Source organism: Cardiocondyla obscurior, linkage group LG03 (assembly GCF_019399895.1).
Source record: "Cardiocondyla obscurior isolate alpha-2009 linkage group LG03, Cobs3.1, whole genome shotgun sequence".
NCBI classification, from domain to species: domain Eukaryota; kingdom Metazoa; phylum Arthropoda; class Insecta; order Hymenoptera; family Formicidae; genus Cardiocondyla; species Cardiocondyla obscurior.
This window is the reverse complement of record NC_091866.1, coordinates 10,897,118-10,923,539: the sequence shown is the minus strand read 5'-3', so window position 1 is coordinate 10,923,539 and position 26,422 is coordinate 10,897,118. Positions and strand designations below refer to the sequence as shown.

At 43.8% G+C, this 26,422-nt stretch overlaps 1 protein-coding gene across 7 annotated transcripts in view; it reads left to right on the top strand.

Moving 5' to 3' along the window:
- LOC139101239 (uncharacterized) overlaps positions 1–26,422 on the top strand; it is a 212,343-nt gene that overhangs the window by 174,819 nt on the left and 11,102 nt on the right. For all 7 annotated transcript variants that reach the window (XM_070654273.1, XM_070654270.1, XM_070654274.1 and 4 more), the window contains 4 exons: positions 4,247–4,314; positions 4,783–5,043; positions 6,806–7,036; positions 10,915–11,155. In XM_070654273.1, coding sequence (XP_070510374.1) covers positions 4,247–4,314; positions 4,783–5,043; positions 6,806–7,036; positions 10,915–11,155 — 801 coding nt within the window. The remainder of the gene's footprint in view (positions 1–4,246; positions 4,315–4,782; positions 5,044–6,805; positions 7,037–10,914; positions 11,156–26,422) is intronic.

Below are 26,422 nucleotides of genomic sequence, written 5' to 3'. Positions count from 1 at the left end.
AAAGGCAAATTTATCGAAGAGTCGTGTCAATTAAATAAATTAAGTTTTCCAAACGATAAGCGGCTTTGCGGCCGTAGATTAACCTCTTTTTCGAAAATTGAATTTACAAAAGGTTTTGCAGTTTAATCACAATGTGAGTAAATGTGATTAAATTATGTTTACGATAAGCAGATTTAATTGCGTCGAATCATAATCATTGCGAGAGACCGCGTACGACGGTGAGCATTATCGGCGCCAGGACGGAGGATAATATAGCCACTAGATAATGTATTGCGTGAAAATTACATAGCGCCCGGTTAACGCCGGGTATAACCCATTTAAAAGATCTCATTGCAGATACCGCGAGGTGATAATGTATGGACAGATTGCTTTTGTTTCGCGGTCGGTTTATTCTCCCGCTTTGTGTAACACCTTACCACGAAGAATCTCCCCGGTATTTACGCACTTGCGCCGGTCTACAACGTCCCTACTCTCCGCAGCTGTTATCTTTGTGTTACTAATTTTCTCCCGTTTTGAATATTGAACACGTGCGACGCGGCGCACTTAATTATGTAAAATTTCACGCGAACCAATTTAATCTCACGAGTCGTTGCCGTGTATTTACGTAGCTAAAAAAAAAAAAAAGTTTACCGTAATATACGACGTGTAATTGGAACGGAGGATGTGCAAATGACGTAGAAAAAAAAAAAGAAAAGTTAAATTTTAGTTGAAATTTTATTTCGACCCTAGTGTAATTTGTATATTTGCACATTTTCGTGATTCACGGAACGGATCGATGATCTCGCGGATGCGAGCGGAGGCGAATTAATGGCACTCGATTTCGCGCGATGCCGCTCGTCTAATTTTCGAACTCGCGGCAATAGTTTTAAATTGTTTGCAGATTCTCTTCGCGGTCTCGTTTACGATCCGCGTCGGGTCGGGTTTTCAACCTCTGCGGACAATTTGCGGATAATGATCGTAACGGCGTGGCCAAAAAGTTCACCGCACACACACTTTCTCTCTCTCTCTCTCTCTTTCTCTCTCTCAACGGGGACACCGTAACCGAACAATAATTTATGAAAACGTTGCTTTCGGCGACGCGGTCGTGCGCGTTTGCCTCGCAATGCTCTCTCGTGGGCGTCGTTAGCGGAGTGCCGTGCCACGTATTTACGCACTAGAGAAATCAATAAACCATGCTCCGGGAAACGGGGTTTAGGCGGGCGAGACGCCGTTCGAAAGAGAGAGATAAAGCGAAAGGGCAAAGCTGAGGGTAGCGCGAGGCCCTTCGCACGCTATCCAGCTATTAGACAATGCAAATAGTATCGTTGCTCTGTGATCGGCGATTCGGATCTCGACACTGGGTCCTTCGATGTAGTGCAACCCTCGCTACGCTTTTATCGTTTCCCGGGTAATCAAGATATATTAGAATACTCTGCTTTTTCACTCCTGTTTCTGTTCGGAATTGTTTCGAACGTTCTTTCGGAATATGTCTTTTTTCTTTCCTTTTTTTTTTTATTTTTTTATTTTATTTGGAAAAAATTTACGTGCTAAAGTTTGAACAACGGCGGAGGATCATTTCCGCAACGTCACCACCGCGAGTTTCCATTATTCACAAAATGACGAAATAAAAATTAGTTATTATCACTCTCCGTAATATCAGCGGTTCGCGATAATCCGATACCGGCGGAACTGAATGGAATATGTGGATTACACCGTGCCGGATATTTACGCAAGATGTCAACATGTGAAAACAGAAGATTACGAATTTGCATTCTGAAATGTTCGACGTCGACGTGCCGGGGTATAACGATCGGATTAAAACACGGACGCGGAACGCGATTCGACGTGTGGATTACAACCGGAGACGCGGGGACGTTTTGTGCAAAAGAGACAAAAGTTTCCGCACGCGAGAGCAGAGATCGACGTCGTTACAAATTAACATATCGAAACCAGTTGTCGTGCGCGAAATAACGGCGGAATCGGCCGGGGTATTAATACCTTACCGAAATTTCCTTCGCCGCCACAACGCGGAATCGATATCGCGTTTAAAATCGTTGTTTACTCCCCGAAGACAGCTCTCGTGTTAATAATTCACGTCATTAATAACTCACGCGTAGTCGGAAGATCACGGCGGGTTTATATACGGATATATACCATATATATAGATATATATATATATGTATCCGGCGAAAGGCGCGATGCAGGAACGGCGGGAAGAACCAGAAACGACCTCTCATCTCGTCGCGCATTATTAGTGCGAAGTTCATTGAGCGATGAAGCATCGGAATTGTCGAGGGTCGAGGTAGGGTGACTTTAACGGCGACTCTCTCGTTAAAATGCGAATACTCGACTTAACATAAACCATTTGGCTTTGCGATTAAGTAAATACGTCCGGCGGGGAATGAATCGAGGGGACCGATCGAGCGGAGAAATCAAGACAAGTTTACGACGAACACGCGAGTGCCTACGCAGTCATTAAGTGCATTTACGTACGGGAGAGACCTTTGACGAATTAGAATCTTTTTAGCGTTTAAAAATGATAAATACTTCGGAAACGATCGAAGGTTTAATTTTAGAGAAACGTTCGCGCGAGCGGTAAGACGATTCCGATGGAGCGAAAAAAATTTCTATCGGCAAGAGCGTTCCGCTGCTCGGACAAAGGCGCTCCGTATTTAACTGCAATGCGAACGGCTGCGTTTCCAGACTGCCTGCCGCAGTCTTTCAGCGCATTGTGAAATACGATCGCGCTGAACGACGTCATCCCGCGGTCTGAATCCGTTTTCGGAGACGCGGGATTTCGTCGAAACGTGCAAACAAACTTCGCAACTTTCGGATCGCGGCCGACGCGCGAGTTTGTGCGGACCGTTTATACGTTTCCGCGACGATGGAGAGATTGCGTCGACGATTTAAAACCCATTAAGAGTTGCCCGCAACTCCCGGTAACTTTGCTTTGAAATTGATTTTTTTTTTTTTTTTTTTTTTCTTTTCCTCTCCCACTATCGATGAATCGCCGTTGCTGTTCGAGTTCCCACAAAGTGAGAGAAATCGAGACACGCGCATGAAAGACAAGACTGCATAAGCGAAAAGACAAACGTAGCTCAATAATGACGTCGCTAGAATAAATGTGTGTGTGTGTTTGCGTGAGAGGGATGAAAGGGTGGAGGTGGAGGAGGAGAGAGAGAGAGAGAGAAGTCCAACGAGTAGTATCGCATAGCTACTTAAAACTTTCGGAGCTTGTCTTGTGTCCTTACTAGTTGGCACCTTGCTTACTTAGCTCGAGTCCGCAACTTACCTTCTCTCGCAGCTTCTCTGCTGTTTCCTGTTCTACCCCCTTTCCCGACTCGCCCCTTACCATCCCCGGGTACCTTCTCTTCCCTCCCCCTTAGTGGCTTAAGTCGAAGTTTACCTTTGTTCCCGGCTGTCAGTCCGATATAGTTTCCGGCTACTATCGCCACTCCGCCACCAGTGCATCTGTTACTATGCGCGCCGGGACAGCTCCCGGGTTGTAACGATATTAATCCGCTTTAGCGGTGCATTTTGAAAAGGACGATAATCGGCGAAATCGCCGCGGCCGTTACGAGCGCGATAGCTAAATTCGCGGGCGGCCGTCGCCGGGCGACAGAAATTACTTCGATATTTGGTTTGTAAATTCACTCGGTATTCAAATAGGGCGGCCCGCGATGGTTTATATCTTTTTTCTTTTTTTTTTTTTTCTTTTTTTTTTTCCAGGGCGGAAATCAACGTAAATATAGTCGCCGCGGTGAGGAACGACAGCGGGCGTAAGCACAACACCGCGTACCGCGTTTGGAAACAAATCGTTCCAAGTTATTACGCGTTGAATAAAGCGCGCTTTTTTACATTTTTATGAAACGTCTCTTTATATGTGTGGCATCCGACAAATATAAAGTATATATTTTGTCATAATATTTGATAAACGATTCGGTAATCTCCCTGAAGATCTGACGATGGCAATCTTTCTTTTTAATTAAACTATTTTAATAGATTTACGTATGAATCGCTCGCGTGCCGAAAGACATTTTTTTTTTAATGTTCTTTTTTTAAATTATTTGAATGCCTGTCATTCAAATGTGGAGTTTCTTTCAAAGAGCGCTTTCAGAGGGCGGATTTGTTTAATAAAAAAAAGCAGATTGCAGCTGTAACGATGCAGCGTATCAATTCGGAATAAAAAAATAATGCGAACGGGCAAGAAGGGTTATAGGTATAATGCATTAAATTTAAAAGTATCTTTCCCCCGTTTCTGTTGCAGAAAGTACAGATGTTATCGATGCATTGTGATGCATGCGCAACATGCCAATGTTCTTCAGTACAAGGAAAGTAAGTACAGAAATCGCTAATTGCTAAGTTTCTTGAACGACATTCTTTCGTGAAAAGATGTTTAGCTCTTTAATTCAGAGCGCCGTAAAAAGTTACGATACACCGAATCTCGTTATAATCTTTCGTTCTCTTATTCTAATAAAATATTATCTTACATTATGTCGTTAGTTTTATATCTCTTTTTTTTCTCTCTCCTTCCCCTCCCTCTTCTCGCGCTTTCTTTCCCTTTTTTTCTTTTTGCAAAAGAAACTCGATTGCCAGAAACAAAATAGAACAAAAGTCGTTCATTCTTCTCATTTATGTTTTAGTTTCTTTGCAAATTATTTTTGTCTACTATTCCCGCTGCAACTTTTCTCCTCCCGCGTCGTAATTCGCTTCGGGATTTTATCTCGAAATAAATACATCATTTTCGTCGTCGCTGTTTACAAGGAACGATAATGCAACGTTACGTTTCGCTGTTGTTATTAGCTTATTGCACGAGCGATTCACCGGAACCGAGTCTGCTGACCCAATGCAGCACGTTGACCAGCGACGCCACTCTGGTCTCTCTGTTTCGCTCGAATGCAGCGCCGCTGCCCTGTCCCATTAAGGGTCCCTTGGAGTTCACGTACAGCCAGGGCGAGGGCGAGTGCAATTCGCCGCGGTCACGGGCGGAAGCGTGCACGCAGGACTCACGTCTGCTCCTGCGCTATCAAGCGTGCGCCAACGTCCACTCGTCCGAAAGCGTAGGTCAGTATTTCTTCCCTCCCAACCACCCTCCTCCTACCTCACCGTCATTATATCGTGCTGACAGGTGACGATCTCACTTACGCGCGCAGATAAATTGGGGGGGGGGAGGGTCGATTATAGTGCGCGGTTAAATATGCGAGCCATTTAATTTTCCAACTATTCTTTTTTTTTCTTTGTTTTTTTTTCTTTTTTTCTCTTTGTCTCTTTCTATTTGCTTTTTAATAAACGACGATGAAAAGTCGTAGTCGGGAGATCCGACTGGGAGATTTGAAAATAACGCGTGTCTTGTTTTATATTCCTTGCGGCATAATGCAAACGATGATGCGGATTTTATTACGGCGTTTTCCGTTTTCTATGGGGGTTCTTTGATACCGCGCAACAAACGGGAACCATACAATAGATACTGTGTATAAAATAATATTGTTATGCCAGCGTGCATTGTGCAATATCCATTTACGCGATAATTGTGTTGTACCTGTTTACAAACGCTCATAATTTGTCAAGTGAATACCTACCATTGTGAATTACACAACGTGCACGAGTCCAATCACTGCCTAGTGACATTTTGTTATTGGTCCATAATTAATTCGTTGCAATTTACAGTTGTAAAGCGCTCGCCGAATGCCTGAATATATCGATGTAAATTTTGAAGCACGCGACGAGTGCAAAGCTTTAACTCGTAACTTTAACAGTTTTCTCATTAATTATTTTTTTTTTCCCGGAAGGTGGGAGTTAAAATGTTAACATATATTTTAAATTTTTTGACGACATTCTATCGTCATAAAGTTAATTTATTGAAAGAAGCGTAATGAAATTTAGCGGAGACGATCTTTGACTGTTGTAATAAAAAAGAAAAAAAAAAAAAAAAAAGAAAAAACAAGAAATAATAAATAAATTGAAATTGGGAATAATTGACGGCTGATTTCGGTTATCGAAAATGAAATCACCGCGTTGATTGAATTATGCGCGAAATAAGTTTGCTCCGACTCGTCGACTCGTCATGTCGCCACAGGCGGCAGAGGCATTTCCGCACGTAAAAAGGAATTATGACGTCGGCGGCGTTTCCGCGGTGACGTTAACATCCGCTTTGACATTAATTAACACGACGCGCAAGGCCTGTAACGGTCAATAAAGCTCGCGGCTTGGGAATGAATGATTAATGGCCTTGTCAATTACCATTTGTTGCTGGGCTTGTCCAAACGATTTTGCGCAATTATCATCGGCCCGTGCGCGATCGTCTATTTCGATACGCGGCACGCGGATAAATGAAATACGCGGCGCCGGGCGTCGCGCCGGCACACGTCCGCGAATCCGCGGACGGTATAATACGTTTTCATGGACATTCATATATCGTTTATTTGCTCGCGTTTATAACTTGCGCAGATAGCTTTATCCGGGGACGCGGCGGCGATAAACTTCTATTTACGACTCTGTTACTAATAGGGTCGCGTAGGCCGGAGAATCACGACCAAAATTTTCGTACGTTTTGATATACCTTCCGCGTACGAAAGCCGGCGTACCTACACGCGTCAACTGGCAACTTTAACGCGCAGCAGTTTATGTTTTCTGTAAAGCCTCCCTGTAAACGTATGCGTCGCAACGGCGACCCATTACACATCAACGGATCACTCTCGCGTATCCCGGGCGTAAACTAGAGAGAAAGAGTTAAAAAAAAAAACAAAAAAAACCCGCCCAAAAAAAACTAACAACGGTTATTATTGGATACATGCCAATTTACAGTTGTAACGGTTTGTTTTTCTAGATGTAGAATTGGAGTGTCTGGCTCATTGGAGGGAGGGCAGCACAAATTACATGGTTGCGCGTTTGCACAGCGATCGTAACGATCGTAAAACAAGCGACGAGGAAAGCTACAGATGCTTTATTTACACAAATCCATCGAATAACACGTGGAACCTCGCGCAGAGCTCGGACGCCGCTTGCAACGGATTGATCAGCGTCAGCGAGGCCGCCAGAACGTTTAAGATGACACAAAGTGAGTACTCTTCGCATCTCCTTGTCGCGTTTTTTATTTTTTTTTTTTTATTTTAACAATCTCGCGATAGTCTTAATGCCTAACAAAAATACGTATTCTCCGAGTACTTTATTTTGATACTACATTCGCGAAGGGTTTGCATTGCGATTTGATCGGGGATAAAAATTAGAGAGGGTTATCCGACTGCGCGAAATAACGTTGATCTCTATCACTTGGCGCGAGTTAGCTGCGCTTCGGTATTCGGCGTGCAAAATTCGAGCCAGCGATCGAAATTCCGCGAAAGGAGCCGTTAATCGATAGCGATGAGAGGTGATGGTGGCGGATCGGCATGTATACCTCGGCCCGATACGAAAGCCGCCGTACGTGCGGAGGCTCCCAAGAACGAGAGCACGTAAACTATGAGAGTGCCTGCGGACACCAGATCGGATTCTTGTCCAGCATACTAGCGTCGGCCTCGTCCAGTGGTCAACGCCAGGTACTTCGGGTATTCCACGGTATCGCATAGCTACACGTAGCCTTGCCAGTTTCGGACGCTCTTGTCGCTGGATTCACGGTTAACCATATTGAGGGCGACGAAGGCGCGACTCGGTTTGATCGTCAATTGAAGGGCGCGATGTACGCTCCGGCGCTAATCGAGTATTCATTGATAAAAGATCATCGAACGGTCTGCCAGTTTATCCGCATTTAATTTTCACTTTGCACGCATCGACATTTTTCAATTCGAGCGCGACGAGTCTCTCGGATGTTATTTTATTATTAACCCGTTATTATACGCGGTTCGGCACATTCGACATGTGATCGAAGAATCCGCGCCCTTGCCTGATATCACGAAATCGCGGTCGTGGCTGCCGGAGGAAATTCAACTCGAGCGTTAAGCGGCTTAAAAATTTTTCAACGGCGCCCTTACCACGGCGTCGCGGATGTTTCGTTAACCCCCTACTCGAGCACCGCGTTTCCATTTAAACTTTCCAGGAGGCAGATTAGCCCCGGGATCTCGAGCTACGCCGGGTTTCTCGCCCCGAAGTGCCCGCTCGTAGATGAGGAGAACATTATTCGTGCGATAAATTCTATCTGACCGATATGTAAATCACATCCCATTCTTTCTTGCGCTGTTTCTTATACATATTTTTAATAGGCTCGTTCATTTTATGCAAACGCGATACTACTCACGGCATCTTTAAAGATACTTTAATGATTAATAAAATTAAAAAAAAAGAAAATACACTTTAATTATAGTATTTTTTTTTTTTCTACAGAAAGAGATTGCTAGAGTTTTAAAACGCAGTTTGGGTTACTTCGAAAATCTGCCGTGGATTAGGATCTTCTTGGCAAATATCATAGTTAGAGCAAGAACGGTGGAAAGTTGAAACAAGCGTGCACCGTAACGGAAGAAATACCATACAGTTACGCGAAAAACGTAGAATATTATCGCGCGGTAGAAATGCATATACGTATTTATGAAATATCGGAGTAGTAGCGAATTGTAAAAAGAATATTAGATTTTGAAACATTTTTGCATATTTCTGCACCCTTTACATTCCTATTGCATCGGGTTTTTTTTTTATCCCCGAGTAAATCTGATTGGAAGTAGTGTCGCTTAAAAAAAAAAAGTTTTCACGCTCGTATCCTGTATTTCAGAAGCTAGTTTCTTTGTACAGCGAGAGACGATTAAAAAATTGGCTTTAGCGCGAACAATCATATTTAATGCCGACGCACCGTGGACCTCCGCAACGTTTTCCACGGATACTATTTTCATTTTAGATTGCCATTTTCAAATAACCGGCCGCGCTGTGGAATTGCAATCTTTTCGAGGTAATGCAATGGCATTACATGCGGTCTGACTGTAAAGAAAGATAAGAGGATGGGCGTAATTTACTTTAAACAAAGCATACGTTTCTTCTTCCATTTCGCCGCGGGCGTGACTCATTTTAATGCGCATTTTGTTGTACACAGAGCGCCGTTACGTCGCAAGACTGTAGTGAAACATTAAAAAGAAAGATGCGCATTTCTTTTTCGCACTTAAACTTCGAGCCATTGGCGTACTCGCGATAATTGGACGCGTTCTCGTCAGCGTTTCCCGAGGACGAGATCGGGCGCGCTAAAACTAATTTAATTTCCCGTTACGCACGAAAATCGAAATTTAAGCGAAATTTCGATACATATTAAAGCCCATAAAATTATTTATTAATTACTGTAACATTTGTGCGATGCAGTCATAAATTTGAAAATTTCTCTAACGAGGTTGGAATTTTAATTAGATAGAAAGCGGCGCGCAATTCTTTCCACGTATCACGTACGAAAATACGCATAAGAAAATAATTATATCGCGCGGACGTAGATCGCATAATGAAACAATTACGCGGATTCCGCTCGTTTCTTTATCGCCGCCGTTTTATCTCGTCTCTTATCACTTCCCGGCGACTTACGCGATAAGCAGCGTAATTTCGGCGACCTATACCGTTACAGCGCACGCATACGCCCGATTGAATTATCGATCAGCTTTTAGCTGCACGCAGCCCGCTGTCGCAGTATGCGCCACGCACGGCGGCATACTTTGTTGCCCGTGCATTTTTAACGCTCCATTAATTCGCGACACACGATGATTGATGGCCGCGAGCAATCGACCATTGACAGAATAACTGTTTGCCGGCGACAGAGCTGTCGCGCATTTATAGCAAATTGTTTGCGTCAACGTATCCGGCCGTCGTCAACGCGCAATCTTATGCGCGACAGTTTTTAACAGGTTTCCCGCTCATGAGATATATATTACGACCGATCAACTTTTTTTTTTTTTTTTTTTTTTTTCCTCAGTATTTTTTCGCAAATAATACGACTCTAACGCGTTACCGGTAATTGCGAGAACAATTCCGGATCATTATTGCGACAATGACAATGGAATACGTGAATTGTGCGTTGCAATGCAGGTGCAACGGCGCACATAGAGATGTGTTAATGAAGCTAATGAGTTGGTTAATATACATCACGTTCACATATGACGTATGTCGCTCGCGTATATAATTATGCTTGTTACGACGAATAGCGCCATTAAAAATGTGCCGTAATTAGCGCGGAATTATTCGGAGCGAGGGACCGTCGATTTTCATTTTCTTCTCCCTCCCTTTTCCCTCCCTCCTCCTTCTTTTTTTTGACGGAATTCTTTGACAAAGCGTGCAAGAACCTGATAATGCCCGGGAAATAGCCGACATGCCGTTGGAAACGAAGTTTACGGCGTCGGAAGAAGAGAGGTCAAAGTTTACTTATGCTGGATTATCTGCTCGAGGACCCCGTGAACTTAAAGAGTCAGGAACGAGCTTACAGTATATATTATGCATTTCGAGTTTGAAATAACTGCGTTAAAGAAGCGGAGTTACAGGCGGCCTCTCTAAGAATAAAGCCGCGGCTATTTCTTGACACGTAATTACATTTGAATTTAACAGTCGTCCGAATTTGCAATGTGGAGATGAAAATTGCAGAAATTAAACTGTTGACGTTGCGGCAATAATCAACTTTGCAATCTTGAGTTTTTAGCTTTTAAAAAACACTAAAATATTTTCAATAACTGCAAGTGTAAGTGAAACAAAACTTTTTGCGGAACGGCGCTTGAATACGCGGGTACAGTTCTTTCCTTTATTAAGCAGAGGAGAAGAAGGATGGTGACGAGTTGTTGCGTCTCGTTTTAATTTAAACTCGTAATTGACGACGGCGATAAGGGAGCAAGTTCGCGAGGAGGAAATATTTGGTCCTCGCGTATAAAGGATCGGTCGAATCCTTTTATTGAGAAGAATATCGCGAAATGCACATGCGAAATTTGCGTCGCGCGGTAAGTCGCAGCGACAAATGGAAGATTCTTTCTCCACGACCGTCTTTTCACGTTACAGAAAAGCCACCGCAGCACTGTGAGTATCCGTCCTGGGTAGTGGCCGGTAAATCGTGGGTGGCTTTGGATCGAATGGCTTCCCGGCTCCTGGCATCGCGTTACAATCTCACGATTCTCGACCGAAATGAGACCCGCCTTGTTTGCCATTCAGTTGTTTCCATTGATGATCACCGCTATCACCATTCCACGCCGATCGATAGGGAGAATCAGAAGCAGTTCGTCGCGAAGGCAACGCGAGATTGGTAAGTCCGTCTGCCTTATCTATTCATAGCGCGTTCACGTCGGGAGGAAGTTAGGAGAAAGAGCACGAGACAATGCCGCGATTCAAAATAGTTAGCGGAAACTGGGAAGAAAAATCGCGGAAGGTGCCTCGAACAGATTCCTTCACTCTTTCTTCCGCTCCGCGAGTTGTAAGGGACATTATTAAAATGTCTACATTTTGTACGGAAACGGGAAGAAGAGCGTTCGCTTCCCTCCCGGTCGGCGAAGGATAATTTTGCAGTTGGCGAGATCAGGAGTGATTTTCAGAGAAGCGCGTAATGTGATAATCGCGAAGTAAGCTCCCGTTTTGCTGCGCTCGCGTAAATAAACGATACGAGCATGGAGAGTTTCTCCACTTTCGTCTGTGTAGCTTCACTTTCCAAAGTATATCTATATGTACACCGGAATGTCAATATAGGTCTCTCAGTACTCTTATTAAAGCATTCGTGCGGGCGAGTTCGCGCGACGTAACGTATCGCTTTTAATCGCTCGTGCACGTGCACGAGGAGGCCCCAGTTCGGTTATTCACACCCCGGCGACGCCGGGGAGTACGATTCACCGTTAAAAGCTGAGATAAAAGTGCTTATTGGAACGTGTTTGTCGAACATATCCGCGGGAACACGCTAAAGTGTTTACTACTCGTCGGTGCACACTGAGAAGAATCGGCCTAGAAAACGGTAAAGGTCTATCCGATGTTTTCCTTCGCTCATTCCGCAAAACTGAAGCGTGTCCAAACACACGCTGTTTGCCGAGCAAAGATAAATTTCTTACTCCGCCGACTAACTACCGAGAGGGATAATTACAGAGGCTGAAAAAGGTTTTCGACGGCGGTATTATTTCCTTAAATTGATAATCTATGTAAGCTCGAATAACGGCAAGTTTTTTTTTTTTTTTTTTTTTTTTTTCTAATTTATTTGGTTATTCAGCGCGTCTTCGTTATCGTTCAATGTACACGTCTTGAATAATAATTATCTCGAATATCTGACGGAGAGATATCTCGATTAGTAAAAATAATGCAAATTAACGGTGAGTTCGATAAAATGTGATTACATTCAACAGACATACTACCCTCTTCATTTATCCCGAGGAAACTCGGTCAGGCGTAACTTCTCAGCGATTAATATCCTCACTTAGGAAGATTCCGAGAATAATGTCGCGGTACGGGCGCGACAGCTGCTCGAAGAATTCCTTTACTTAGATATCACGATATTAAGACGACGCGGAGCGGAAAGAAAGCCGGAAAAGAAAAAATTACTTTCCTCGCATTAAGTGACGTCTGATCGAACGCGAAGCTCCACTACTTGGCCGGCTCATAAATAGTCATTTCGATTCACATTTTCTTGTATAAATTCATCGTGTCGTAAACAATTGCGTGAAATCAAAGGCGACGATTAAAGAAATTAGAAAGCGTTACACTCTATTATATTAATCGATCCTTAAATTGTACCGTTGCAGTTAAAAATATTCCTTAAAATAATTATATCACGAGCTGCGTTTGACACGAAATTCAGTTTTGTAACAATGCTACGCCCCCGACGTGAAGCTGGCGAGGCGAATGTTTTTGAAAACCGTATATTTCTTTTTACCGTCACCTTGGAACGATTTTTTTTTTTTATACCGTACCGACGAACGTCGACGATAAAATGCGACGTGCCATTCCCTTCTGCCCGGCTTACATCTTATTCTCCGTTCCGGGGAGTTTTATTATCCGCGTTACAATTCTTTCAGTTTGATGCGCGGCGAATAATTACTACGGAGGACGGCGGGCATCGGCGTTAAGCGTTTACTACTTTTACAAGCTGGGAGATTGAGTACACGACACGAGAGGGGCGTAAAAAGAAAGGGAGAAAGAAAGAAAAGGGACGTAATTTTCTTTTCAACTTATGCCCGCCGCGTCGTTCATCTCGTTTTCATTGTTCTTCGATTTTTCTTCTTCGTTGACTCGCGCGAACGAACGACTCGGGGTTTTGCCCCCGTAAACTTCCGCGGGACTTTCATAGTTTTCAGCGTCATCCTTCATCGGGCTGACCGAACATACGCTTCCGCTACTCGCGGAAATATCGAACGGGACAAACGAATTCGACACCGAATCCCCGAAGAAACCAGCAAGCGCGTCTTTCCCGATCACGTTACACGACGCGGTTTCGCGTCGGCAAAAAGGCTGACGTTACGACGGGAACGTCGATTGTCACCGCGTTTCCTCCTTTTATTAAAGATCCAACGTGAGATACTCTTGGAATCGATATCGAGTGGGAGAAATTATAGATAATTTCGTTCCGCGAACGCCTACGTCATAGCGATATCGCGTTGACGCGGTAACCTGGATCATTATCTAAATGTCTGAATGTTGTCGGACAAAGAAACAAGTGCATGACACGGCTGCTAATATTATGCCAGGGAAATAACCTACAATCTTCTCATCCATCGACCGCTATTTCTGTGCCTTGCACGGAACGATCAGCCGCCGAGTCCAATCTACATCGTGCACATTCACGTAAGAGGTCTCGTACACGTCGCTGCATAATATTCAAACAAAAATGACGATCGGACATATCGACTTCTTGTTAAACTGAACGATGAAACATATACAGAAATTATTCGCGGAACTTTCGCACGCGGGTGAATAAAACGAATATTTTTTTTTTTGCGGCATGTTAATTAAAGACCAGCTGTAATTGTTACTCTCTTTCGTACATTGCCAATGATTTTTATACCGCGATTTCAATACCGCGAAGTTTAAGAAAAGAAAAGGAAAAAAATTTCTGCGCCCGCGGTCTCGCGGGAACACGCATCATTTTCAAGACGCCACTATCTCGGATGTCTCGCGCGGATTCTCGTTTGACGCCCGTCACGCCGCTCTTATGCGAGTGTTCGTCGCCGGAATTCTCCTTATTTCGCGAAATCTTCCCCACGTTGATCTTCTCGCGCTTTAATATACCCGCGATTACGCGCCAGCTCGCGACTTTATGAGAAACGCCGTCCGGGATCTGCGTTTTCCTGCTACACACGACGGGGAGATGAAGAGGCCGCGTAGTCGGATCGAGAAAAGACGGCGGGTCGGGCGGGTGAAGGGGGTATTCTTTTATATATCAGGCAGAAGATTTCGTGAATTCATTTTTGCGAGGAACGTACGCGGCGAGGGCGCAAAGGGAGACGGCTCGTCTGCAGGGAAATGACGTGATCGACGAGGACATTCCGGCTACGAATAAGTTTATATCCTTCTAAGATCGATACTTGGTTCGCGCACGCTTTCGGTATGATATCGTTACCGCCGAACGGTGTTCCGCACCGCGTGCAACGAACCCATTGTCCACGACGATCGTTGGAGCAACGTCGCCGTTGATTTAGTAATACGGTAAATTTTAAAAGTGCGGCCGGTGAAGTGACAAAAGGGAAAATTTGTCGAGTGCGCCCGGATAATTTGTTTTTCCGACTTCGGCTGGGATTCGCGAGGACGCCGGGGGTGAAGAATGAACCTCTCGAGGGCGGTAATCGTGCCGACTGTTACAAGATTGAATATTTTGCGCCGATACTTCACACCGTCGGCCTGGCTCCGCGACAGCTCTCGGGGCCGAGCGGCGAGCGTTAGCAAGGACTCGGTATTTCAATTAAGGCCGAAGCCTCGACCCGGAGTAATTAGAGGCAAGTGGAGGGCAAGCGCGAGCGCGCGGGGAAAGACGATTGTGCATTAAACTGTAAATCTGAGAGCACTTATCGCGACCACGCTGGAATTGCATAGATAACCGAGGCGCAAATCTTTCCTCGCGCGAACGAAATCGTGACGAACGAGAGCGGAAAAGAAAAAAAATGAAAACTGCGAAACTTGCAATATTAGATCTTAAGACGCTGTGAAATCGAAATAACGTTTGTTGTAATTGTGATTAAAATTTTTTAAAAAAAAGCATAATGAAATGTAACAAGTTAAAGCTAGCTTGCTGGGGATAAGTTAAGATAAGTTAATATTTTAATGCGGAATCAGCTTGAATTACATGCAAGACGTACGATCGCACGCGAATTTATGATACAAATGTAACGAGAGTCTCGTAAATCTCGTGGAATTGACGATAAATCAGCTGTTTAACGAACGGGGTCCACCTTTTTCCTCGTATTTTTGCCTATCCTTTCGGCAGAACGAAACCGTGCCAAAATACCGATGTGCGGCTTTTACGGAGCACCTGCTCGGACGGTTTCAAGTAGTTCCGGTTCGCGACGGCGACGGGCAGATGTATGTGTGTGCAAATATACTTCCGCGTATACACGCGAGGCGAGTTCTGTCCGTCCGTCTGTCCGTGTGTTTACATGCACACGACACACGATTTATGTGCATCTCGAGCGGAGCGCTCGCATTGATCGCAACGATGCACCCGGGACACACGTAATAACGAATCGTTCGTGCAACGAGCCGCTACTCTATAAAAGGGCACGAGATTGTAGACGGGAAAATAAAAAAAAATATATATTTTCAACACACATGCCGGAATTACGGAAAATAGCGAAACTTAGGACCTGCGGTTGGGAAGAGAACGAAATTATTATTATCCCGTATTATTGTCTCGCGTATTTTTATCTAATTTTAATTTTTATTTTTCTTTCTTTTTTTTTTTTTCAAGATTATAAAATTTCAATAGATGCCGAACGCTCGTTTTGATTTTGCCTCTCGTACATTTTCGTACGTACGGTCGCTATTTACCGAGGCCTAATTACCGTAAAAGGGTAATGTTAAACTCGCGCACGCACTAACTTTGTGCGTTAACTTTCGACTCGGGTTCCCCGAGAGTGTAAAATGAAATTTTCTTCTCGCTCAATTTGTTTGATCTTCCTCATTTGGCTCGTAATTATTTTCGTACGTCCATCAATTTAGCTAGACGTCATTGGCGTCACCGATAAGTATTTACAGATCGATTAAAACGTCAGCCGGGTGCAAGTATTCTTCGTGAACGTCATGAAAAATGGCCTTCTGTCACGGAAGTCTCGGGTATACAACGACAGGGGACGATACCAGCTCTGATAAATCATTGTAGATTCATAATTTTTTTTTTTTTTTTCCTCTTTATATATTCCATTCCCCGGTTCTAAAGCCGCGTCTTATGGAGGCTCGTCTGCCACCCTCGTCCGACCTGTCTCGCGGATAGAGCACACGATATTTATCGCCCAATCGAGTGTCGCGGGACAATTTTAAACTCTAGATCCACTTAATCATAATTTATGTACAATTACGTTCCTACCCTCGTCTATATCGAAAAGAATTACTTACACAGGACATTATTTCTTCCCGTTTATTATTATATTAATATTATCATTAATTAATATAAACGTACGCGAATAAAAATTAATGTATTTGAGCTATCATTATAGTCGCCGCTATCGATACGTCAGTACGAGCTACTACTGATTTTTTAATCGTTATTATTGTTTCACGACGAAAACGGTGAGAAATGCGACAAAGTACGGCCTAATTATACACATAGGTCAATAATACCAGATAGAAGGAGAGAGCGTAAAGTTCGTACCCTACATAATTTCGCGATGCTATTCTCAACGTCAGACACGTCGCAGTTTGTTTCTAAATATACCGCGTGAGTCTGGATACGATCCTGAAATTAGATCGCGATAACGAAACAGGTAAGCGGCTGAAATCCCTTAATCGTAGCAGTCGAGAGCACGTATTGACCACTTCTATATCCGGCGACGCGTTCAAACTTCGTCGGGAACTATTCCGGGGTAAGCGGTTCCGATCGCTGCTCCAGTGCCAGTGCAACAGGAGGAGCGGGCGCCCTTATCGGAAAAACGTGCTTATCGCGGTTGTATATCGAGCCGGATGCCTTCGTGTACTGCATAAAACTTTCGCGTTTCGTTCCGTTCGACCCAGCGCCGCGGCCCGGCAGAGCGGCGGATTTCACGACGTGGAACGTCCCGGGGATTCTATTTCTACGATCCCTCGTTTCTCGACTTTCGACATTGTTACGTACATTATCGCGACTTCCCCTATCGCGGTTCTGTCCGCGCCGGCACGTCGACATCCATAAAGCACGAGCCCGGGACGCCCGAGCATGTCAAATTTATCGCCTTATTTCTGGCGATATGTCGTCGCGACGGAGGAAGGAAAGGCAGATGCGTCTTTTGTACACCCGGTTCCTCGCCGTGTAACTCAATTCCGTATCGATATTCGTAAAACGCATTCCGGTTAAGGTACATCCCATTCATTACAAGACTCCACATCTATTTCGCGGGAAACTTTATCCAATTTATTCCAAATTCGATAATAAATCTTGTAGAATGCACTTTTGCTCGATGCTTTGAAATTTTGCTTACTTTCTACAAACATGGAAACAGTAAATCCTATGAGTTATTAAAAATAATATGAGACTGATGTACGAGCATTGATAATGATCGGAGGATTCTTTTTCTGGTACAATTTGCTTTTAAATGAAATTCGATGCCGGTGCGGAAGGACTTTTTCCCCCCTCCCTCCTCCCCGATTTCACTCGCAGTTGATCCCTATTGTCATTCGCGTAGTTTCGAAAATGGACACCAGTGATTCAACTCACTTGCAGACTGAAGAGCAAAATACCCTTCGGCCTATTAATCATTTGTCGCTACCGGAACATGCGCGACTTCGACCTTCGTCCGATCGATTATTCCGACATGATGAATAAACCAAATTTTGGTCGAACGAGTGTTACGTCCTGGCGTTGACGACACTCAAATTAATGACTTCGATAAACGTGACGGCTACATACATGCAACGTGAACCCGATCCACTGCGGATCTTCTGCAATCCGACGCGGGCATCCGACACTTTAGCACGTAAACGACGCGTTTTACGTTCCGTTATACGTTCCTTTCCCGTCCAATCCTTCCCGTATTGCCGACTGCCGCATTCCTGTTCCGCTTTTACGTTTACGCGGCTTCTTCCGGGATTGGTTCCTTCGAAGCGAGAACCATGCCTTCCGATTTTTATTCCCGCGACGTAGCCGCCGGCCGAATCCCGGGGCATTCGCCGGCGATCGTATACCGAAGCGATCCGTCATACGCGAACGTTGACCGGCGGACGATGGGCGGAATCGTCTACGATGTTCGTGAATTTACAGCTCGTAACCACGACGACCGCGCTGTAAAATATTTCAGACGAACGAGAATTCGGGCGCGTTCTCCGAAACGCGCGAAGGCACATTCGAAACCGTAGGAAACCGACCATATTTTCTTTTTTTTTCTATTTTTTTTTTTTACTTCCTCATACGTAGATTTTACACCGCGCTCGTTCGTTTTATTACAGCGGGACCTTATGCATTACCATAAAGGATCGTCTCGATTTAATAACCGGAAACCCGGAGCGCGATCGGCGTTTGACCCTTGCTCGAAACCCGGCCCGTGGAAATATTTGCGCGGAGCGATCGTTCCGGCGAGAAGTATCTTGCGGGAAAATGCGCGAGTCGATTAGATGTCAAAAGCGACGGGAAGAGCTTCGCCGCGTGCGAACCGTATAATATTGAACTTTACGAAGTACGTTGATATCTCTGAAAATATGGGAGTCGGTAACTCACAAGGAGTGTTCTTTAATAACGTCGGAATCTACTTTTCTTCGGGGAAATAGTCCGGGCGAGCCGATTTCGCATGTAAATCGAGATCTTTTCCATCGCGTTAATCCTTCCTCATAATACGCCCGCGATAAAAAAAATATCTGTTAAAACGATGATCGTTTCACGGTATGCGTGTTTGATAAGCTCGTACTTTGTCTAAAAATTAACGCCGGGAAAACGTTTACAATGTACGCGCTCGTTCACCGATACCCTCGTCGTCAATACGTTAACGTTTATATAAAGTCCAATCGACAGGCGCAACATCGTCTCGTACGACTGAGAGGAAAAAGAACTATTCGCCTCGCAATCTTGCGATTTCCGCGGCGCGGCGGGCCATTGTGGTTCGAGCTAAAAGGCTTTCTCTTCTTGGGTGCTCAAGGGCGGCCGTTAAGGGCTCTTCTTATCAAGCTAGCATGCCACGGAAAAAGAAAAGATCACGTGCGCTCGATCTAATAACGTGCTTTTACAGTACACACGTGTACAAATGCTCACACTCGCGCCCACTAACGGAGGGAGGATACCGACGTGTGTGCCCGACGCGATGCAGTCGCAGTTCGGTCCGACACTTCGCCTACCGCGCGCTGGTCGACTATCGTTCCGGCTCGGCGCACCCGATCAAAGCTCCTTTTTATAAGGCCCACACAAACCTAGCCCGATTGGAAAAATGAGAGCAAAGTGTTGCGGGGAGCAGGAGAGGGAGATAAAACTGAGCAAGACAGACTTTAACGAAAAAACGAGTTATGAATTACTCGCGTCCGTAAATAGTGGACGGAGTCGCGCAGAGGTGCACCCCGAGTATACGCCCCGCCGAGTACCCGGGGGTGCTTATGCAAGTGCATACAAACCTCCCCTACCCTCCCCCTATCCCTCTCGGGTAAACACGATCCGCGCGCATAACATACGATGTGCACAGCTCGCCTCGGCGGTCTCATCCCCGTTTCGTCTCGCTTTTTTTTCTTTCCTTCTTGTTTTTTTTTCTTTTTCCTCCCTCCCCCTCCCCTTTCGCCCGTGTCATTTTTTTGCTCGTACGTGTCCGATACAGCGCCGCCTTGTTCATTTCCAGCGAGTCGCTTCATTGAACAGACCGTGTATTTGGCGGCGCGCACCGTGCGCCGTGCATTTCAGAAGTATTTTATTTCTCTCGAACTTTACAGGATTTTTTTTATTATTTTTATTTTTTTTCTTTTTTTATTTCTCGCGATCTACTTTTTTTTTCAGCGATATTTTTATTCTTTTGGCAGGTCTACGTTATTTAATAATTGGCGACGGAAGTTTATATAATTCGTATACCAGTATTAATATGCATTTTAAAGTTTCTTAATTTTAATCGCTAATGGCTCACATTTATTCGCGTATTTTTAATTTTCCCTGTTTACGAAAAATATAATTAATGCGATATGAATATCCCGCCATTCAGAAACAGTTTATATCTTTCTCCCTGTTCTCCACCTGTTCCTTGCATCGGAATATTTTAGTTATTATTCAACAAACATGTACGCGTGTTTCGAATGTTTCGGCGGGCCGCAGAAAATCATTCCAATCATTTCTGAAGGAAAAGGCGGGGGTGGTTGCCGTATTTATTAGAATACTATGCACGGTTGAATGCGGTTTTAACTTCCGAATGCGAACTTCGAGTTATGCGGCGTAGCCGCCGTAATTTACTCGACATTCTCGCTGATATAACTATGATATACGTTGATTAGAATTTATACGCGCGCAGACAAATAATAATCAAACTTCATCATGCTCATATTCCCAGCGCTCGCTCGCACCGACATTTGTTTAGTATCGTGCGTTTATGATTTCGTTTAATTAAATGGGTGTAACGCGCGCAAGGTACCCTCAACGCCGCGATCAAGTCGGAAATTTACCAGACGTACTAATTGGTAAACGATGTCTATATTCTGGTAGCGATGATGGAAGGTAGATAACTAACAGCATACAAGAGTCGAAACTACCTTTGACCCGGAGTAAACAATAAAATCGATCGCCACGCGGCAAGTCGGATCTCTTCGCGCATATATTTATCTTAATATACAGTTCAGCATTTAAAAGACCGGTACAACTTTGTTTAAATTACGATTCGCTTGTAATTTTCATACGTGATTCCTAACAAAAATGATGGCAAAAATATATAATTTTGACTCACCGATCGATGCGCAGCAGCGGAGTTCTGCATTTACGACGATCCTGTAACATAGAAATAAAAATATCAAATTATAGATATGCTGAACATAATTTCCACCGTATTAAAAGAAAAAAAATTGTACGCATTTTTAATTACGTTTTCAATTAAATAAAAACAAATTTATTTATTATCGAACCGATGAAGCTGGTAATTATGCGCAAAGGAAAATTTATGTTTACCTAAGGGTTGCTCCGCCGATGCAGGATGCCTCTCCGAGACCTCATCCTCCTCTCAGTCCGGGACGTCGGATCGTCTTTCTTCCGTGCACAGAACACTCGCGGGGAACGCGGATATTAAATAAAATTCGCGCGAAACTGCAGACGGCACTCCCGAAAAAAACCGACGAACCGGCTGCGGTTCGTTCACTGAATATCGGCGACGAGAACACTTACACTTTCTCTTCTTGACCTGTAAAATAGAAACAAATAAAGTTATTTATTATCAAATCGACAAAGATAGTACTTAATTATGGGCATAGGAAAATCGTGCGAACGTAACAAAATATATGTACGTACATCTGTAGTTTATTTCTCAAAATTATTACGTGTAAAATAAATTTTTTTCTTTTTATGCAGAAGACGCAGAAGTAAATATCGCGCGCGTTTTATAATGACTAGTAATTATGAAAATTCTATTTGACTGCAAATAGCACATGATTTAAAAATACAGTAAGAGATTTAAGACGCTAATGTGTATAAGTAGATTCATATTGCGGTTAATTGATAATATTCAAGTACTCTCTGAGGTGCTCTCCTATGAAATTGAGGGAGTGAAAGATGGGCACGTAGAGAATCTCCACCGCTGGCATGAAGTAAACAAGGGTGTCTCTTGCCGCCGGCGGAGATCGACTTGGAGCAAGTTCGACGTTTCGTCGGCCAATCGGCCGGAAAATTGCTCGTTGACCGGAGTCCTACCAACCGGAAGTGCAGAACCTTCGCGCTCGAATCGGCGCACAAGACGGTGGAAAATTATCGTGTATACGCGCTGCCAAATCGACGATCGAGCCGTAGTCGATAGCATTCGACTAAGCCTGAAAGACATACCTAATCACGAATTTATTCGGTTACACTTTGAGACAGATTTTGACTCGATCATTAAACCTTCAATACTGATAATCCTACGCAATTATTAAAAAAAAAAGGAAAAAAAACTATGTTCCATCAAATTTATTAATAAGCCAATGAGAATGTGAAATTGTTAATGTAATATTTTATCTGCAACATTAATTAAAAATGATAAATTAATATTTTCATAAGTAATATTCCATTAAAATTGAATTAAAATGCACTTTCATTTAAGTGCTATTTAATTTGCCAGGATATGACTTTATTATTTACTTGCTATTCACAAGACTGATTTGTCAAGACTTTTTAATTTTTAATTATCATAACCCTGATATGCTTATGCAAAATGTGTCTGTTCTCAGTTAATTAAAGAATTTGCAGTCGCGAACGGTGTCGAAATAGTTTCGGAAATCTCGTAAATCTCGGTAATCAAGCCTCAAATTGAACTGCCGTTAAAATAAAGTTCCCTTGAAATTCGCTGAGAACTAGGTTTTATTCCCTATTTACACTTTCGAAGTTCACCTCGCCTCTAATTTTCAATCGGCTGTAATTCAAAAACTATTGACCTCTCTGAACTTTAAAAGCGCTATTTTTCTTCACTCGCGTTCCAGCATCTGCGGTCAGGAGAAAGTTTGATCGTTCTTAAATGCTCTCTTACATACATGCGCTGATATAAATTATCAATATTTTTTTTTTTATTTTATTAAAAAATTCTAATTAATCCTACTTATATATAATTACGCATAATTAAAAGAATAGGGAGCGCAGCATAAAAATTTTTTTAATCTACTCTCTTATACGTTTTCGAACACATGGTTCTCCCCGGAATACGAAACGCGATGTGCGTTGAAGTTGACCGGCTAATATGCCGGCGCATGTTTTTAAGACAGCTCGCCCAGCGTGGAAAGAGCCTGAAATACGGCCGAGTGGTTAAATCACGGTAAACTGCGCGGTATTCTTCTCGCTGACCCGCACACACGTCGCACTGCGTCTCCGAGTTGAGTATACGAAGTGGCGGCTGAAACTAATTGTAAGTAGTAAAATAAATCTCCGCCAGCGCGGGAGGAATGGCCGGGAGAGCAAACGAGGACATTCGAAGAAATAGCGGCCGCAAACAAACTGGGGGCGGAAGCACATACGCAAGGCCGGTAACGTGCTTCTGCGGAAATTACTTTGTTGAAAACCGCGAGCGTTACCGAAGATCGGGGAAACGGCGGTGCAGCGAGAGAGCCGCGCAAATAAAATTATTTCCACGTACCCGCTGAAAATAACGGCTGACTTGGAGCAGAATATCCCGAATGTGCGTCTCGCCGTCCCGAATATCCCGCTGGAAATCGAGCGTATATATTTACGTACGGCTAAAATTAACCCTCGTCTAGCGTTATCGGCAAGTGGGTCACGATTATTCCGCAAATAGCTGTATCCAGTACAAACGCCAATCTTAATTTACAACTAAACAGATTGTGTATCGCAAACACGGTACGGCGCATGAATCCGCCAGTATTCAACGTCACCGAGCACGGTGTGCATATGATTGCAAATTGTAGCTTTGAGACTCGTCCATTTCAGCGAGATTATAAAATGATCAACGTCCACTCTCGCACAAGTACAGTGGTTAAATCGAAATAATAAAAGATTTCTATTATTAATTCTATCAGAGGTTTTGATTTATTTATATCCGTTTCCCTTTTTTTTCTTTGTTTTTTTCTTTTCTTTTTTTTTTTTTTTTCTACGTTTAATTTACGGTGACATATTATTTTGCAATAATAGACATTTGAAGCACACAGACGTGCACTTACGATATCAAGTCGAAAGTTATAGGAATTCCAAAATATTCCGCGCAGGTAGATGTAACGCTATCGGCTCCATGTATTTTCCAATAAATAGCTACGTGACGGAACAGTCACGGTTGAAGCTTCGTCAATACCCGCGTTAGGTGCAAACGCAACATTTTCATCTGAAAACGACATCAAGATACTCCTTTGTCGGAATACAGCGCCGCAATATCCTCACTTGCATTTTACTGTTCCCGACACGGCGAAACTGTATTATTCAAGTGGCCATTTGTTGAAACAACGCCGCGCCGCCGCCGAAACTGCTGGAACAGTTTCCTTATTCGCATTTGACCAACGTTATATTTTTGTTAAACGAAAGCTATTTTATAAATTCGCTTTTAGTACACACGTAAATTGTTTCGCAAAATCGGAAAAGCGCCGCCGGGGCCGGAAATGTTTTTACTGCCAGTTAAAATACGAAAGAGAAGAATGAAACGCGGGAAATGTTTTTACTGCCGGTTTAATTTCTGCAAACCCAAGATCCCCGCCCTCCCCCCCTTTTTAACCGCCATCTTCGCCGGGGAGATGATTAGCTTTCGTAAAAGAATAACACCCGCGTCCGCGACGACGGCGCAGCTGCATTTCCTTGAATTTTCGACACCGCGGTATTGCGGGTTTCCACAGAAGACACGCGATATCGCTTTCCGCACGCTCGAGAGAACGCCGCGACGCTGATGCGCTTTCATCACGGTGGTACTCAGCGGACGGAATGAAATCGAAGAAGAAACGAAGGGAGGGAAAGGGGGGAGGAAAAAAAGCGGAAGATGAGAAAGAGGAAGAGAAAAGAGGAGAACGCGGAGGAGCGTAACGGGTCGGTACATTCTCGCCGCTCTTCATAGGTAGTCCCTACGGTGGTCAAAGGTATATACCTCTACTGCCAGCGGAACCAACCCTAGATATCGCCCACCCCGACGCTCGATCTTTGAAGCGCCACTGACGAGGACGACCTACATTCCGTACCCGCGGAACCGTCTCGGGCAACGAGGATGCTTTCTTTTCGCCTGGAAAGACGGGCGCCAAAATTGCTCGGATGAGCGCGAGCGAATTGCCCGACGAGCAAATATAAATTAGATCGAAAGGTCGACTACGAAAAATGCCCCGCCTCGATTTGGGACACCCGCGGTAAGTGGGCGACGCGGTGGTAATGGCCGTGCGCGCCGGTCATCGACACGTCGGTCACGGAAAAGTTTTAAATCAATGTCACCCGGCTGCCATATATCGCCGGCGCAATGTTGCAATAGGTCATACATCAAAGGAATATTTTGCGGATAAACATTTTGCCGACGCTATATTTTTAACCGTACGGCGAACGTAATTACGAGAAAGCTGGTGGAATTATATTGGGGTTAATCGACAGAGCGCGGGTGCACATTGTGTACGTTTACAATAACGTAATTAATAATATTCAACGTTAATGAATAATATCGCCGTTTCTTACGATTAAATGTTTATATGTAACAGTTATTTGGATTTAATTAGCGACGCGGGGTACAAATATCCGCCGGATTACGAGCGTATCGCTGAATTAGAGAAAATTTTAATTAAAGTATCAGCGTTACGGCGATCATCAATGAAGTGCGAAAGAACTCGCGAGAAGGGAAACAGGGAATTCGGTCGTTGCGCGCCGAGAAGAGGATAGAGCGAACGTAACGCGGACCGGGCGAAAGAGGAACGGAAGACGGCGCACGATCTCGTAAGAAGACGGTACTGCACGCTGGGGAATGATAACGGCGGTCGGGCGTTCCCGGATGCACGCCAGAAACCGAATGTAAACGGCTGCGCGCTGCACAAGTTAATTAATTAAGTTGCCGCTCTTTATGTTATCACGCGGCCGTCGATGCATTATCGCATCGGGTTTGAATACTTCAAAAATATCTCGTAAGCCATATTTCCGAAATAGTGTTTCTATTAAAATCTCTAAAAGAATTAAAAAAAAAAGAACAATTCATGAACAAGCACTACGATTACCGAAATTAAAATATAATAATACTATTAATTTTATTTAATTAATGAAGTTATAAGGAAGATAAGAATTTGCGTTGTTCAAGTTACCCAAACGAAAAGTTTTGCTGAAAATCGTGGGAATAGAATTTCTTTTTTTTTTTTTCACATTCTTTTAAGCGTAATGCGGATATTTTTGATTACCGGCAGATTTTTAAACCGCAGCAGAAGACAGTGCTGCAATGCATATTGCATTAGATGTCACCGTACTAGGCGAAGGTATTTGAGGAAAACTTCGTAGGGCGCAATGGGCAATTTCGAAACTTTTACTGTTATACGTTTTTTCATTCATAATCGGTGCCGACCTCCTCGATTACTTTCTCACTTTTTGGAGGTAATATCACGACGATTTACTCGACGCTTCGGTAATCGCGAAATTGCTCTTGATTCGCGACGAGGCTGGTCAGTATTTTACATTTCGTTTTAATTCAGAGGTAACGGCTGCAACGACAGATCTGTGCTACATTTTTACGTGTTACGCCTATATATTCTTCGACAAATATTTTCGAACGTCCGTCCACCGCGCGCATCTCGAATACGTTGACATACGATCACCATCAGTCAGATTGGAAACGATTTT